This window comes from Hemiscyllium ocellatum, chromosome 16, assembly GCF_020745735.1.
Source record: "Hemiscyllium ocellatum isolate sHemOce1 chromosome 16, sHemOce1.pat.X.cur, whole genome shotgun sequence".
Taxonomy (NCBI): Eukaryota; Metazoa; Chordata; class Chondrichthyes; order Orectolobiformes; family Hemiscylliidae; genus Hemiscyllium; species Hemiscyllium ocellatum.
The window spans coordinates 19066927-19081518 of NC_083416.1; the positions used below are offsets into that span (position 1 = coordinate 19066927).

Below are 14592 nucleotides of genomic sequence, written 5' to 3' on the forward strand. Positions count from 1 at the left end.
ACCACACATGGATGAACCTCAATGATGAACTATGGGGTTAGGACAAAGGTGAAGGGTCAGGGGTTACTGGTGTGGAGGAGTGAGGGAGGTGAAGGGTCAGGGTTACTGATGTGGGGGAATGCCATAGATCAGGGGTTATTGATGTTGGGAGTGGTGATGAGGGATGTGAAGGGTCAAGGGATACAAGCACCGGGAGAAGACGGTTGAGAAGAGTCAAGGGTTAGAGGCCCCAACTGAACAATGTCAGACGTGAGGAATTTGGTAAAACTATCTCCTCTGACTCACAAAGTTCCAGCTTCAAGTCCTATTCCTGGGCATGATCACAAAAATCAAGGTTGACACTGCAGTGTGATACTGAGTAAGTGCTGCACTGTTGAAGCTGCTGACTTTCAAATGATTTATTACTTATGGCCCCACTTGCCCTTTTGGTAAATGTAGCACTGTTTTCAAGAAGAGGTGGAGAATTCTCCACTGTGTCCTTGGCAATATCCATCCCTTCAACGAGCAGGTTGTCTATATCACATCATTGTTTGTGGGTTCATGCTGTACCTAAATTGGCTGCTTTGTTTCTTTCCTTTTTTCATGGAAATTTATTGTCCTTGAATGGAATGACTTGTTCAGTCCTAGTCACAGTGGGTCTGGAGTAATGTGCAGGTCAGAGTGGATAAGGACACATATTTCCTTCCCTGAAGACATTAATGAACCAGATGTAGCTTTTTGACACAAAATTGCTGGAGAAAATCAGCAGGCCTGGCAGCATCTGTGGAGGGAAAGCAGTTAACATTGAGCCTTCTTCAGCACATTTCAGATTTCCAGTTCTTTGTTTAATTTTTGATTTTGATGACAATTGTCATGGGCACAAAATTTGTGGCATAGTTGATAGCGAAGAAGGTTATCTAAGAGTGTGACAGAATCTTGAACGATCAGGCCTGCAGGCTGACGAGTGGCAGATGGAGTTGAATGCAGATAAATGCAAGGTGTTTAAATTTGGTAAGACAAATCAGGGCAGGACTTACAAAGTTAATCGTAGGTTCCTTGTTGTTGAATAGAGGCACCTAGGGGTGCAGGTACATAGTTCCTTGAAAGTGGCATTACAAGTAGATAGCGTGGCGTGAAGAAAGCATTTGGCACCCTTGTTTTCATTGGTCAGAGCATTGAGTATAGGAGTTGGGACACCATGTTGCAGCTGTAAAAGACATAGGTAAGGCCATATTTGGAGTACTGCATCCAATTCTGGTCACCCTGCTAGAGGTAGTTTGTTATTAAACTAGAAAGATGCCGACTGTTACTGAGACTGAAAGGTTAGGTTATAAGGAAAGGCTGAACAAGCTGGGGCATTTTTGCTGGGGCCTTGATCAAGACTTTTATATCCTTGCTAGTCACTGGAGAATTCCCGGAGGACTGGTGAGTGGCTAATGTTGTTCCTCTGTTCATAAATAGAATTAGGGGTAGACCAGGAAACTGTAGACCAGTGAGTCTCAAATTGAAGGTTGGGAAGCTATTGGAGAGAATTCTTAGGGGTAGGATTTATGCACCTTTGGAAAAGCATGGCCTAATTAGGGCAGAAAGGTCAGGCAGCATCCAAGGAACAGGAAATTCGACGTTTCGGGCATAAGCCCTTCATCAGGAATGTAGAGGGAGGAAGAGAGCTTCTTCAAGGAAGGCATTCTTGCAAGAGGATTAGCAGTAGGTTAAAATCTTCGAGGAGAAAGTGAGGTCTGCAGATGCTGGAGATCAGAGCTGAAAATGTGTTACTGGAAAGCTTATGCCCAAAACGTCGAATTTCCTGTTCCTTGGATGCTGCCTGACCTGCTGCGCTTTTCCAGCAACACATTTTCAGCTCTGATCTCCAGCATCTGCAGACCTCACTTTCTCCCCTAATTAGGGGCAGTCAACATAGCTTTGTATGGGGCAGGTCATGTCTTACTAACTTGATAGAATTCTTTGAGGAGGTGACAAAGGTGATCGATGAGGGTAGAGCAGTGGATGCTGTTGACATGGATTTTAGTAAGGCTTTTGACAAGGTCCCTCATGCTAAGCTCATCCAGAAGATTAAGATATATGGGATCCACGATGACTTGGCCCATGGACTCAGAAGTGGCTGGCCCATAGAAGGCAGAGGGTCATGGTGGAAGCATGTTTTTCAGACTGGAGATCTGTGACTATTGGTTTTCCACAGGGATCCAAACTGGGACCTCTGCTGTTTGTGATATAGATGAGTGACTTGGAAGAACATGTAGATGGGTGACTTAGTCAGTTTGCAGATGATACAAAGATTGGTGGAGTTATGGATAATTAAGAAGGTTGTCAAAGGATATAACAGGATATAGATCGGTTGTAGATATGGTTGGCAAGTGGCAGACAGTTTAATCTGGTAAGTGTGAGGTGCTTTACTTTGGGGGAATCAAATGTTAAGGAAAAGTATACAGTTAATGGCAGGATCCTGAACAGCATTGATGTACACAGTGATCTTGTGGTTCAAGTCCATTGCTCCCTGAAAGCAGCCATGCAAGGAAGTAGGGTGGTAAAGAAGGCATATGGCATGCTTGCCTTTATTGATAGGGGAATTGAGTACAATGGTTAGGATGTCGTGTTGCAGATTTTTAAGACTTTGGTTAGGCCAATTCTGGTTGCCAGACTACAGGAAGGATATAGAGGCTTTGGAGAGAGTGCAGAAGAGGTTTACCAGCATGTTGTCTAGATTAGAAGGTAGGAGCTATAAGGAGATGCTAGAAAAACTTGGGTTGTTTTCTCTGGAGTGGCAGAGGCTGAGGGGAGAGGGAGAAAGTTCAAAGGAGATGTGAGGGGCATGTTTTTTTACACAGAGAGTGGTAGGAGTCTGGAACGCACTGCAAGGGATGGTAGTGGAGGCAAATACAATAGGGGCTTTTAAAGGGCTTTTAGATAAAATCATGAATATCCATCAAATGGAGTGAAATGGGCCAAAGGCAGGCAGAAGGCATTAGTTTAATTTAGTATCATGTTCAGCACAAGATAGTGAGCTGAAGGGTCCATTCCAGTGCCTTACAGTTCTATGTTCGATATTTTCCCTTGGAGTGTAAGAGGCTGAGGAGTGATCTTGTAGAGTTTTATAAAGTCATGAGGGACATGGATAAGTGAATAACCAAGGTCTGTTCCCCACTATAGGGGAGTCCAAAACTTGAGAGCCTAAGTTTAAGGTGAGAGGGGAAAGACTTTATAAAGACCTGAGGGGCAACTTTTTCACGCAGAGGGTGGTGCGTATATGGAACGAACTACGGAGGAAGTGGTAGAGGTGGGTGCAAATACAACTTTAAAAGACATTTGGACATAGACATGGATGGGAAAGGTTTAGAGGGATATGGGCCAAGGCGAAAGTGAGGACTGTCCCTAGGGCCAATAGATTAGTCACAGTCTCCCCATGTTCCTACATTACAATTTTGTCCAAGCTGCATTATATTCAACAGTTGTAATTCAAGGCTTTATTTTATCTCCATGGTCACGACAGGAGCAAACGGAAAGGCTATCTTCATTATGCCATGGGACAGCTACGACAGATGGGCAAGCAATTCTATGACACGGATATCCACGTGGAGGTGCTGTCGGAGCAGTTGGTCGGGGACTACTCCCATGTCACCATGAGGTATTGGAGCTGATGGGAAGGAAATGGATGAATGGTTTACCTCGGGCACTAACAGGGTCCAAACATCAGAGCAGGAGATGATCAAGTCAAAACTCTGGAACTTTCTCCCTAACGGCATTTAATGTCCTGGCACCGGAAGGACTTCAGGAAGGCAACTGACTGCCACTTTAGAACAGTACAGCACAAGAACAGGCCCTTCGGCCCACAATAATGGAACAAAAGTGATGCCATGGCATGGTGGCACAGTGATTTGTTATGGACTGGCCCAGACCCCCTCAAAATATTTTAAGAAGGTAGCTGAGACCCTAACGTTTTCCTATTTTAAAGGCAGATATGAAGTGGGTGTCCCAAATGTGATGCAACTGGTCAAACCACTCAGCTTTAAGCAAAACAGAATTTATTAAAACATTACAGCTGAAACACGTAAAAGAAAGTAGGATTTAGAATAACTTAACTATTAGAAAACTGAACCGAACTGACACAGCAACTTAACAAAGGAGCTGTTCCAATCCCATAACATCCCATGAACACACCCCCTTGGCAAAAGGTAAATTCAAACACAGGTTCTTATAGACAGGAGAGATTTCAGAGAGAAAGGTCAGCCAGGATTCATCTGCTGAAGCTTGGAACCTTTATCTGCACTGCCCAGCTTCTCTGTATGCTACAACTGAACCAAACTAGAAAAAACAACACCTGAGCTGGGTGAACTGGCCACTCCCCTGCCATTGTTAAACTAGGATCTTTCCAGACATTTCAGAACCTCTTTCTTTACCACCTCTCAAAAAAAAACCCAGGACAAAATAACCTTGTTAACGTCACAACATCTTCACAGATTAGTACTGCTGCCTTACAATGCCAGGAACATAGGCCCAATTCCAGCCTCAAGCGACTGTATGTGTGGAGTTTTCACATTCTCCCTGTGTCTGTGTGGGTTCCTAATGGGTGCTCCATTTTCCTCCCACAGTCCAAAGATATTAGGTGGTCAGATGGATTGACCAGGCGAAATATAGAGTAGGGGGGTGGGAAACACTTTGCAGGATTGCTGTGGACTGCTTCCACCCTGTAGAGATTGTATGAGCAGTTTTATAATGTAAACTAATCCCTTCTGCCTGCCCGTATCCCATATCCCTCTGTTCCTTCCATATTCATGTGCTTATCCAAAAGTCCCTTCAATGCTCCTAATGTATCTCTACCATCTCCACCCTGCCAACACATTCTAGGCACCAACCATTCTCTGTGTAAAAACTTGCCTCTCACATCTCAGGTGAACTCTCCCCCTCTCACCTTAAGTGCACACCCTCTAGTAATAGATATTTCAGTGCTGGGAAGAAAAATCTCTGACTGCCAACCCTATCTATGCATCTTAATTTTATAAACTTCCATCACGTCTCCCCTCAGCCTCTGCCACTCCAGAGAAAACATGGATTAGAGTGTATGAGCTAACAGCCTTTCCTGTTAGCTCATACACTCTAATCCAGGTAACATCCTCGTCAACCTCTTCTGCACCCTCTCCAAAACCTCCACATCCTTACTGTAATGTGGCGATCAGAATTGAACACAATACTCTACGTACAACCTAACCAAAGTTTTATAAAGTTGCAACATCACTTCCTGACTCTTGTGCTCAATTCCACAACCAATAAAGGCAAGCATGCTTTACGCCTTCTTTACCTCCTAGCTACCTGTGTGGCCACTTTCAGGGAGTTATGAACTTGAACCCTAAGACCCCTCTGAATGTCAATGCTATTCAGGGTCCTGCCATTAACTGTACGCTTTCCCTTAACATTTAATCTCCCAAAGGGCATCACCTCTCACTTGGTCGGATTAAACTCCATCTGCCATTTCTCAAATCGTTTTCTGCTGTATCCTTTGACAACCTTCTACACTATCCACAACTCATTCGATCTTTGTATCACCTGCAAACTTACCAACCCACTCACCTACATTTTCATGTAAGTTGTTTAGATATATTACAAACAGTAGAGGTCCAAGTATGGATCCCTGTGGAACACCACCAGTCACGGACCTCCAGCCTGAAAAACACCCCTTCACCGCTACCCTCTGTCTTCAATGGGCAAGGCAACTCTGAATCCGAATGGCCAAGTCACTGTGGATCCCATACATCTTAATCTTCTGGATTAGCCTACCGTGAGGGATCTTGTCAAAAGCCTTACAAACATCCACGTAGACAACATCCACTGCTCATCCCTTGTCGATCACCCTCGTCACCTTCTCAAACAAATCAATCGGCATGGTGGAATGGCATGGGTCCGCAGGGTGGCTCAATGATAGGACTGCTGCCTCACAGCACCAGGGACCCAGGTTTGATTCCAGCCTCGGGCAACTGTCTGTGTGGAGTTTGTACATTCACCCCATGTCTGCATGGGTTTTCTCCGGGTCCTCTGGTTTCCTCCCACAGTCCAAAGATGTGCAGGTCAGGTGAATTGGCCATGCTAAATCACCCATAGTGTTCAGAGATGTGTAGGTTAGGGCTAAAAGTAGAGTAAAGGGGCATGAGTTTGGGTGGGATACTCTTCAGAGGGTCGGTATGGACTTGTTGGGCCGAAGTGCCTATTTCCACACTGCAGGGGTTCTAAAAAAAAGTTCATAAGACATGACCTGCCTTACACAAAGCTATGCAGACTGTCAGCCATACTATTCCAAATGTGTGTAATCCTATCCCTAAGAATTCTCTCCAATAGCTTCCCAACCACTGACGTGAGTCCCATCATTCTATGATTTCCTGGATTATCTCTATTTGCCTTCTGGAACAGGGGAACAGCTCTTGGACCTCTCCAGTGGCCAGCATGGATACAAAGATCTTGATCAATGCCCCAGCAATCTCTTGTCTTGCCTCTCTCAATAATCTGGGGGAGATATCGATCGGGCCCTGGGGACCTATCCACCTTAATGCTTTTCAGGAGACCCAACATCATTTATTTCTTGGCATCAAAATGCCACGGTCTATTAGCATGTTCCACATGAATCTCATTATCTCCGTGTCCTTCTGCTGAGTGATTACTGAAGCAAAATACTCATTTAGGATCTCGTCGACATCCCCTGCCTCCAAGCACAAACTTCCCTCCTTTATCCTTGAGTGGTCCTGCCCTTTCCTGAGTTATCCTCTTCATGTATGTAGAGAATCTTGGGATTCTCTTTAACTCTACTTGCCAAGGATATCACAGCCCCTTCACGCTCTCCTAATTCCCTGCCTGCGATCTTTCCTGCTTCCTTTATATTCCTCACAGGCCCTGTCACATTTACTTTCTTAAACCTTACATATGTTCCTTTTTCTTTTTTAAACTAAATTTATAAACTCCCTTGTCATCCAAAGGTCCCTTACCTTGCCATTCGTATCCTTCCTCCATGCTGGAACATGCCAATCCTGAACTCTGCTCCCACATACATTACACTGCAGTATAATCCGATCAGAGTGATTGCACCCTTTTTATTTTTGAGCTCTCCCCATATTGCCTCAGTGGATGAGCCCTCCAGTACATCCTCTCTGAGTGCAGCAATAACATTCTCCCTCATTAGTAATACAACTCCTCGGCCTGGTTTACCTCGCTCTCTAACTCATATAAATCAAAGAAACCCTGGAACCTTAGGCAGCTAGTCCTGTCCCTCTCTCAACGCAAGTCTCAGTAATGACCACAACATCATATTCTCCTTGTACAGGCTCTAAGCTCATCTGCCTTACCAACAATACTCTTTGCGCTGAAATAAGTACACTTCAGCCCATCAGCCCCATCGTGTTCATTTACCTCTCTCTGCCTGTCCTTTCTTTCTGTTTTACTGGCCACAACATCAACCTTCCCCTCAATCCCTCCACTTGCTGACCTGCTGCTCTGGTTTCCTTCCCCCGCCACTCTTGAGTAAACCCTCCTGAGTAGCACTAGCAAACCTCCCTGCAAGGATATTGGTTCCCCTCCAGTCTAGGTGTAACCCATTCCACTTGTACAGGTCACTTCTGCCCCAGAAGAGATCATTGTGATCCAAGAACCTGAAACCTGCTCCTTAGCCAAACATTCATCTGTCCTATTTTCCTATTTCTATAGCACATGACACCGGGTGTAATCCAGAGATTACAACCTTTGAAATCTTGCTTCCTGAACTCTTGGTGCAAGACCTCATTCCTCACTTTGCCCACATCATTGGCACCAACATGTACCATGACCTCTAACCCATCACCTTTCAGGATGTCCTGCAGCTGTTCACTGACATCCCTGACCCTGGCACAAGGGAAAAAGTGAGGACTGCAGATGCTGGAGATCAGAGCTGAAAATGTGTTACTGGAAAAGCGCAGCAGGTCAGACAGCATCCAAGGAGCAGGAGAATCAACGTTTTGGGCATGAGCCCTTCTTGTTCCTGAAGAAGGGTTCATGCCCGAAACGTCGATTCTCCTGCTCCTCGGATGCTGCCTGACCTGCTGCGCTTTTCCAGCAACACATTTTCAGCCCTGGCACAAGGGAGGCAACACACCATCCTGGAGTTACGTCTTCAGCCACAGAAGCGCCTGTCTGCTTCCCTGATTAAAGAATCCCATATCACCATTGCTCTTCCTTTCCTCTTCCTCTCCCTCCCCTGTTGTTACATCACTTGAGGTGCCAGAAGCTTGGCTCTGAGCCCACTCCTGAGGCACCAGCACCCTCAGCAGCTTCCAAAATGGCATACCAGTTGTAAATCAAAGAAACTTGGAACATTGAGCAGCCCATCCTATCCCTCTCTCAACCTAAGTCTCAGAAATGACCATAGCATCATAATCCCACGTACTGATCCAGGATCTAAGCTCATGTGCCTTCAGATGAGGATGTCCACAGGACAATCTGCATTGGGCAAAAAATGAAGGCCTGGCCGGCAACACCTATATCCTGAGAATTAAAAAGAAAGAAATAACTTTAGACATGGAGGATCTCAGTCCTTCAATAATCCCTGTCCCTCAGATCCAATGGAACTTCATGGATAGTGGCAGGTCAAAGGCTACACCTAAACCCTGGTTTTCATACTTTAGTTTTTAAAATGAATCAATAGCAAAATCCTTTAGGATGAAAGGAAACATAGGGCTTCAGAAAAAAACATTCAAAATGTGGAGAGCATTGCTATGCTCCATCATTCAGGTGCACATGGACTCAGGAAAGTAAGGAAGACAGGACAGGAGAGGAGGTGTTGATATAAATTCCATATTTTGGTCAATCAGAATTAATAAAAATCAGTTCAAGTTAACTACAACTTCCCAGAAGTTAGTGTCCAATGCTAGCTTCCTCAGCGAGCTGGGGCCAGCATTTTACCTGTCGGGAATCAAACTGGAAACTTCTTTGAGGTCCACAATTTGGAGGCAGAGAGAGATGGAGGGTCTGGGGCAGACTGCCAACTCTGCCTGAAGGTCAAACAGCAACTGACTTAGAATCTCAGCTTTGTAGATTTAATTCAACAAGCTCTGAAGTCAGTTATGTTATTTAAAAAAAGACATTTCAGAGGCTGAAGGCCCATCTCAGTGGACTAATTGGAAGGTCGTTAGGGTAATAGAGTAACATTACCTCTCCCATTAGAACTCCTATCGTGATATGGAACAATAACTGTAAAAGCATTTGTGGCTATTTCATTGGAGAGTATCCAGAGGTTCTGTAGCTCTTTCCCACTCTTTCTTGGTTGTCTCTCTCAAAATACACACAATGTCTTCCTGCCTTTCCTACTCAGTTTGATGAGAGGGTGTCATAAACAAACACAACCTCAGGCCTTGCCTTTTTATGAAAGGCAAAAAAGCTTTGCATTTCTGACAAGAGATTCTGCTCAGGGCTCCCTCTGAAATGTAGAGCTGTCTTTCCATCCTGACAATCCTCTTGTTGCGTCAAACTGCTGGGGCAATTCATGGGCCCATTTCACAGCATTCTGCTGCTGTGTTCTGAAACATAAAGGTCCAGAGTCACAGCTGGTCACTGACAGCAGCTGTCAAACTATATGCACGTCAGCTAAGCCAGGAGGGTCAGGGGAGTGTTTGGTAAGTGGTAAGCCAGATGGCTAGAGCAGGGTGCTAGATGCCAGGTTGGTAAGGTTTCAGATGGCAAGGTGCTAGGTAAATGACACAGGTAGGAAGGGTGGTTGGGATAAATGAAGCAGGGGAGGCAGGGATGAGTGGAGGAGTTCAGGTGAGAGAATCAGCTCCCATGGCAGGCAAATAGGAGCCCAGGTCCCATGAGGTCGGAGGGCAGACAGATCAGAGGAGGATGCAGTGACTAGGTCCTGGGCAGGGGGGAGGCACATACACTTTGGAGTGGGGCAAATCTGGATCAGGAAAAGGGGAAAATGTGGATTGTGTGGGGGTGAGGGGGAGGTCAGGTCAAAGAGTAAAAGTGGGTTGTGGGGGACGGTGGGGTCGGGGGGGATGGAGGTTGGTGGGGTCAGGTTGTGTTCGAGGCACAAAGTGGGGGTGGGGGGGGGGCGTGTTGGGTCTAAAGTAGGTGATATAGGATTGGCTGGACCAGGTGAGGGTGGTGTGCAAGAGGAATCAGGTTCAAAAGCACGGGAGCTGGAGGTGGAGATAAATGGATGGCAGAGAGATGGATTGTGGGAGAAAGGGGTAGTGGCATGGGAAGGTTGTGCGAGGAGATGAAAGAGGTCATTCTGAAGAGGGATGGGTCTTTTGGCAGAGGCATCAGGTCAATATCTGCGGGGTGTGTACTTTGTTGGGGAGGGTGGGAGGAGGGGTGTGGAAGTGAGATAAGTATTGGGTCGTTTAATTAGTGATCTAAGTTTTCCTGAGTAACTATTTTACTGAACTGCATCAGTACACCACATGTCCTCCCAGTCCACTCTGCTTTAAAATGGTAACTTTCAAGAGTTCCAGCTGGAGGGAAGTTGCCCAGCAGCATCCCGACTAACTCTTTTAGATTCTTCTATGGAGAGCATTCTGTAGGGCTTCTGTGTGCCTCCCATTGACATCAGAATGACAACTTTTTGAGTTTCAAAATCAGGGCCAATCTGTCTCTCACTCACTGTCTCCCCATCTCCACCAATCCTGTCTCTCTCTCTCTCCAGCTCTCACCATATCACTATATTTGGAGTTTAAGATTGTTTGCACTTTTCTCTCTGTCACTACACAGGTTGAATTTTGATAACTCAGCTTACCGCTACATTCAGAAGGAGGATACGGACGAGGAGGAGATGTTATCTTTCACCAGTGATTTCTTCTTTGAGGTTTTTCCCTTTAACATTGTCTTCAGACAGGCAAGTGCTATCCGTCTCTGTGCCCTGTTTATGCCATGTCCCATTGGGTCTGTCCTCTCTGTCCGCACCTCTGTCTTTGTTTTCATTTTATCAACAGTTTATATTGATACAGCTGCCCGTTACACACCAAAACATCTCAAGGTGCTTCGCAGATACGTTATAAAATGAAACATGAGACCAGTTACATTGGAGCTATATGCTCATATGACCAAATGCTTTGGCGGGGGAGGGGTATCAATTTTAGCTGGTTTCCAAAAAGGAAGTAAGTTTTTGAGGTAAGGAGTCATAGAGTCATAGAGTCATAGACATGCATAGCACAGACCAGATATCTTAACCTAATCTAGTCCTATTTGCCAGCACTTGGCCCATATTCCCTCTCAACCCTTCCTATTCATATACCTTTCCAGATGCCTTTTAAATGTTGCAATTGTACCAGCCTCCACCACTTCCTCTGGCAGCTCATTCCATATATGCACCACCCTCTGTGAGAAAAAGTTATCCCTTAGGTTTCTTTTATATCTTTCCCCTCTCACCCTAAACCTATGCCCTCTAGTTCTGGACTCCCCCACCCCATGGAAAATATTTTGTCTATTTACCTTATTCATGCCCCTCATGATTTTATAAACCTCTAGAAGGTCACCCCTCAGCCTCCGATGCTCCAGAGAAAATGGCCGCAGCCTATTCAGCCTCTCCAGACTCCCACCATCCTCTAGGTGAGAAGTTCTTTCTCAGATCTCCTCTAAGCCTTTTGCTGTAAACTTTAAATCCATGTTCCCTGCTCATTGATACCTCTACAAGGGGGAAAGGTTTCTTCCTGGCTACCTTCTATATGCCCCCACATCATTTTATACATCTCAATCATGTTTCTCTCTCAATCTCCTCTGTTCTGAAGGAAAACAACTGCAATCTGTCCAATCTCTCTACATAACTGAAATTCTCCAGCCTCGGTAACTTTCTGATAAATCTCCTTTGCATTTTCTCCAGGGATATCGCATCCCTTCTATAACGTGGATTCCCAAACTGCACACCATACTTTAGCTGTTGCCTAACCCAACATTTCATACAGCATCACCTCCCTAGCCTTAAACTCTATGCCTTGATTAATAAATCAAGTGCACCACACTACTTTATTCATCTGTCCTTCAGGGAACGGGGTACATGCACACCAAGGTCCCTCTGATCCTCAGAGCTTCCTGTGGTCCTATTGTTCAGCTATTCCCTTGCCTCATTTTACCTATCCAAGCACACCACCTCACATTTATCATGACTGAATTCCATTTGCCACTGATCAGCCCATCTGAGCAGCCCATCTTTATCCTTTTCTAATCTAAGGCTATCTTCCTCATTAATGGGGTGGCACAGTGGCACAGTGGTTAGCACTGCTGCCTGCCTCGGGCAACTGTCTGTGTGGAGTTTGCACATTCTCCCTGTGTCTGCATGGGTTTCCTCAGGGTGCTCCGGTTCTCTCCCACAGTCCAAAGACGTGCAGGTTAGGTGAATTGACCATGCTAAATTGCCCGTAGTGTTAGGTGAAGGGGTAAATGTAGGGGAATGGGTCTGGGTGGGTTGCTCTTTGGAGGGTTGTTGTGGACTTGTTGGGCCGAAGGGCCTGTTTCCACACTGTAAGTAATCTAATCTAATTTATCATCCCACCAATTTTGGTATCCTCTGTGAGCTTACTGATCAACCCATCTAACAAGTCAAAATCATTTATATAAACCCCAAGCTGCAAGGGCCCTAACACTGGCTCCTGTAGAACCCCTGACAGATTTCCAGTCAGAGATTCAACCCTCTACCATCACCCTCTGCTTCCTGCCAATTGTGCATCCAATTGGTCAAATATCCTTGGATCCCAAGGGCTCTTACCTCTGCTGTCAGTCTCCCATGAGTGATCTGATCACAAGTAGTCTGGCATCGATCATTGGAAAAATGCCCAAATCCAATAGAAGAGCTGGACAGTTAAAAAATTGTAACACAATAAAAACAGAGTCAGCCTGATTTTGGATAAGGAAATTGTGTATGGCAAATTTTTATGATTTCTTTGACGATGTAGCAAGCAGGGTTTATAAACAGAAATTTGTTGATGCACTGTATTTAGATTGCCAGAGGGGTTTGATAAGGTGTCACATTAAAAAAAGGCACAAGTTACAAGCTCATGGTATTAAGATATTAGCAACATTAGACACTGGTTAGCTTACAGGATATACAGTGTAGGGAAAAATGGGTTACCTTCAGGTTGGCAAGCTGTAATGAGTAGTGTATAACGTGAATCGGTGATGGTTGTTCGAAGTATTACAAAGACATGAATGAAGGGACTAAATGTACAGTCGCTGAATTTGTCAATGAGGGGGATAAAAATTACTTGTCAAAAATAACAGCATAAAAAATAGGAACAGGAGTAGGCCATTTGGCCCTTGAGCTCAGTCTGCCATTCAACAGATTTAACAGTTTTCACATCCACGTTCCTGCGTTTCCCATAATCCTTTATTCTCCTTCTGACCAAGAATCTATTTCAGTCTTAAATATGCACAAGAACTCTGGCCCCACAGCTCAATGCAGCAATGAGTTCCAAAGATTCACAACACTCCTAGAAAAGAAATTCCTCCACATCTCAGTCTTAAATTGGTGCGCCTTTATTCTGAGAATATTCCCATTGCTCCTAGATCCTCCCATGATTTGATTTATTGATTTTAACTATTTATTGTCATGCATGTTTTGTAACAAATTACACTGGAAAGTGTGGCATGGTTGTTGCCATGTTCCGATGATATCTTAAAACACAAAAATAACCTGAAATAACTCTCCAGTCCTTCATGATAAGTGCTCCACAATGGGCTGTGGGCTTGGTGACCAGGCACAAGTTCTTTTCACTGTGGTGCCACCTCTGTAACAGAAATGATCACTCTTCAGCACCATCCCACCTCCATTGATGTCTTTGCTGGACCTCACCAATGCAGACATCACCAGTGTCGCTGAATACCACAATAGTCCAAACACAACTCCACCACAGTGACTATGAGTTGGCGCTAGGTCCACTTTGACGATGCAAAAGCCATCAGGGACCCAGAGTCTCTCCAATGCCAACACCACGAGTCCGTGCTGGACCCCTCAAGTCAGCTCAGTATTTTCCCTGTCAAGCCCCTTAAGAGTCCTATATGTTTCAATGAGAACACCTATCATTCTTCTAAACTCCAGTAAGTGAAGCCCCAACCAATTTAATCTTTGCTCATTAAACAATCCCTCCATACAAGGGATCATCTGAGTGGAATTGTCTCCAAATGAAATGCTACCTTTCCTTAAATAAGGGGACCCAAACTGTTCTCTGTACATCAGATGTGGTCTCACCAGCATCTTGTATATTGACAGCAAGACTTCCCTACTCTTATGCTTCAGTCCCCTTGAAGTAAAAAGAGGTGGAGTGTCTGCAATGGATATAGAAAGGTTCAATGAAAGGGTAATAAATTAGCAGGGAGGATAATATGAGAAAATGAGAGTGTGTTCATATTGTTGGACAGAACAGAAAAATAGCACATTTTTGAAAAGGGATGGACTTTTGAAGGTTAGAGGGCAGAGTGATCTGAGTGACCTGCTTCAGGAATCACACAAAATAAACAAATGAACATACAGGTACAGCAAGAAATGAGGAAGGCAAATGGAAATGTTTAGTTAAATACAAAAGAAATGGAACATAAAAGAGAGGTTTTACTGCAAGGGCTATTGATGAGACTGCAATGAACAGTTTTATT

The 14592-nt window shown here is 44.8% G+C and overlaps 1 protein-coding gene across 1 annotated transcript in view; it reads left to right on the forward strand.

Moving 5' to 3' along the window:
- LOC132823549 (soluble guanylate cyclase 88E-like) overlaps positions 1 to 14592 on the forward strand; it is a 187781-nt gene that overhangs the window by 47630 nt on the left and 125559 nt on the right. Inside the window, exons 4-5 of the mRNA XM_060837493.1 lie at positions 3488 to 3622; positions 10723 to 10846. Of these exons, the coding sequence (XP_060693476.1) occupies positions 3488 to 3622; positions 10723 to 10846 (259 nt within the window). The remainder of the gene's footprint in view (positions 1 to 3487; positions 3623 to 10722; positions 10847 to 14592) is intronic.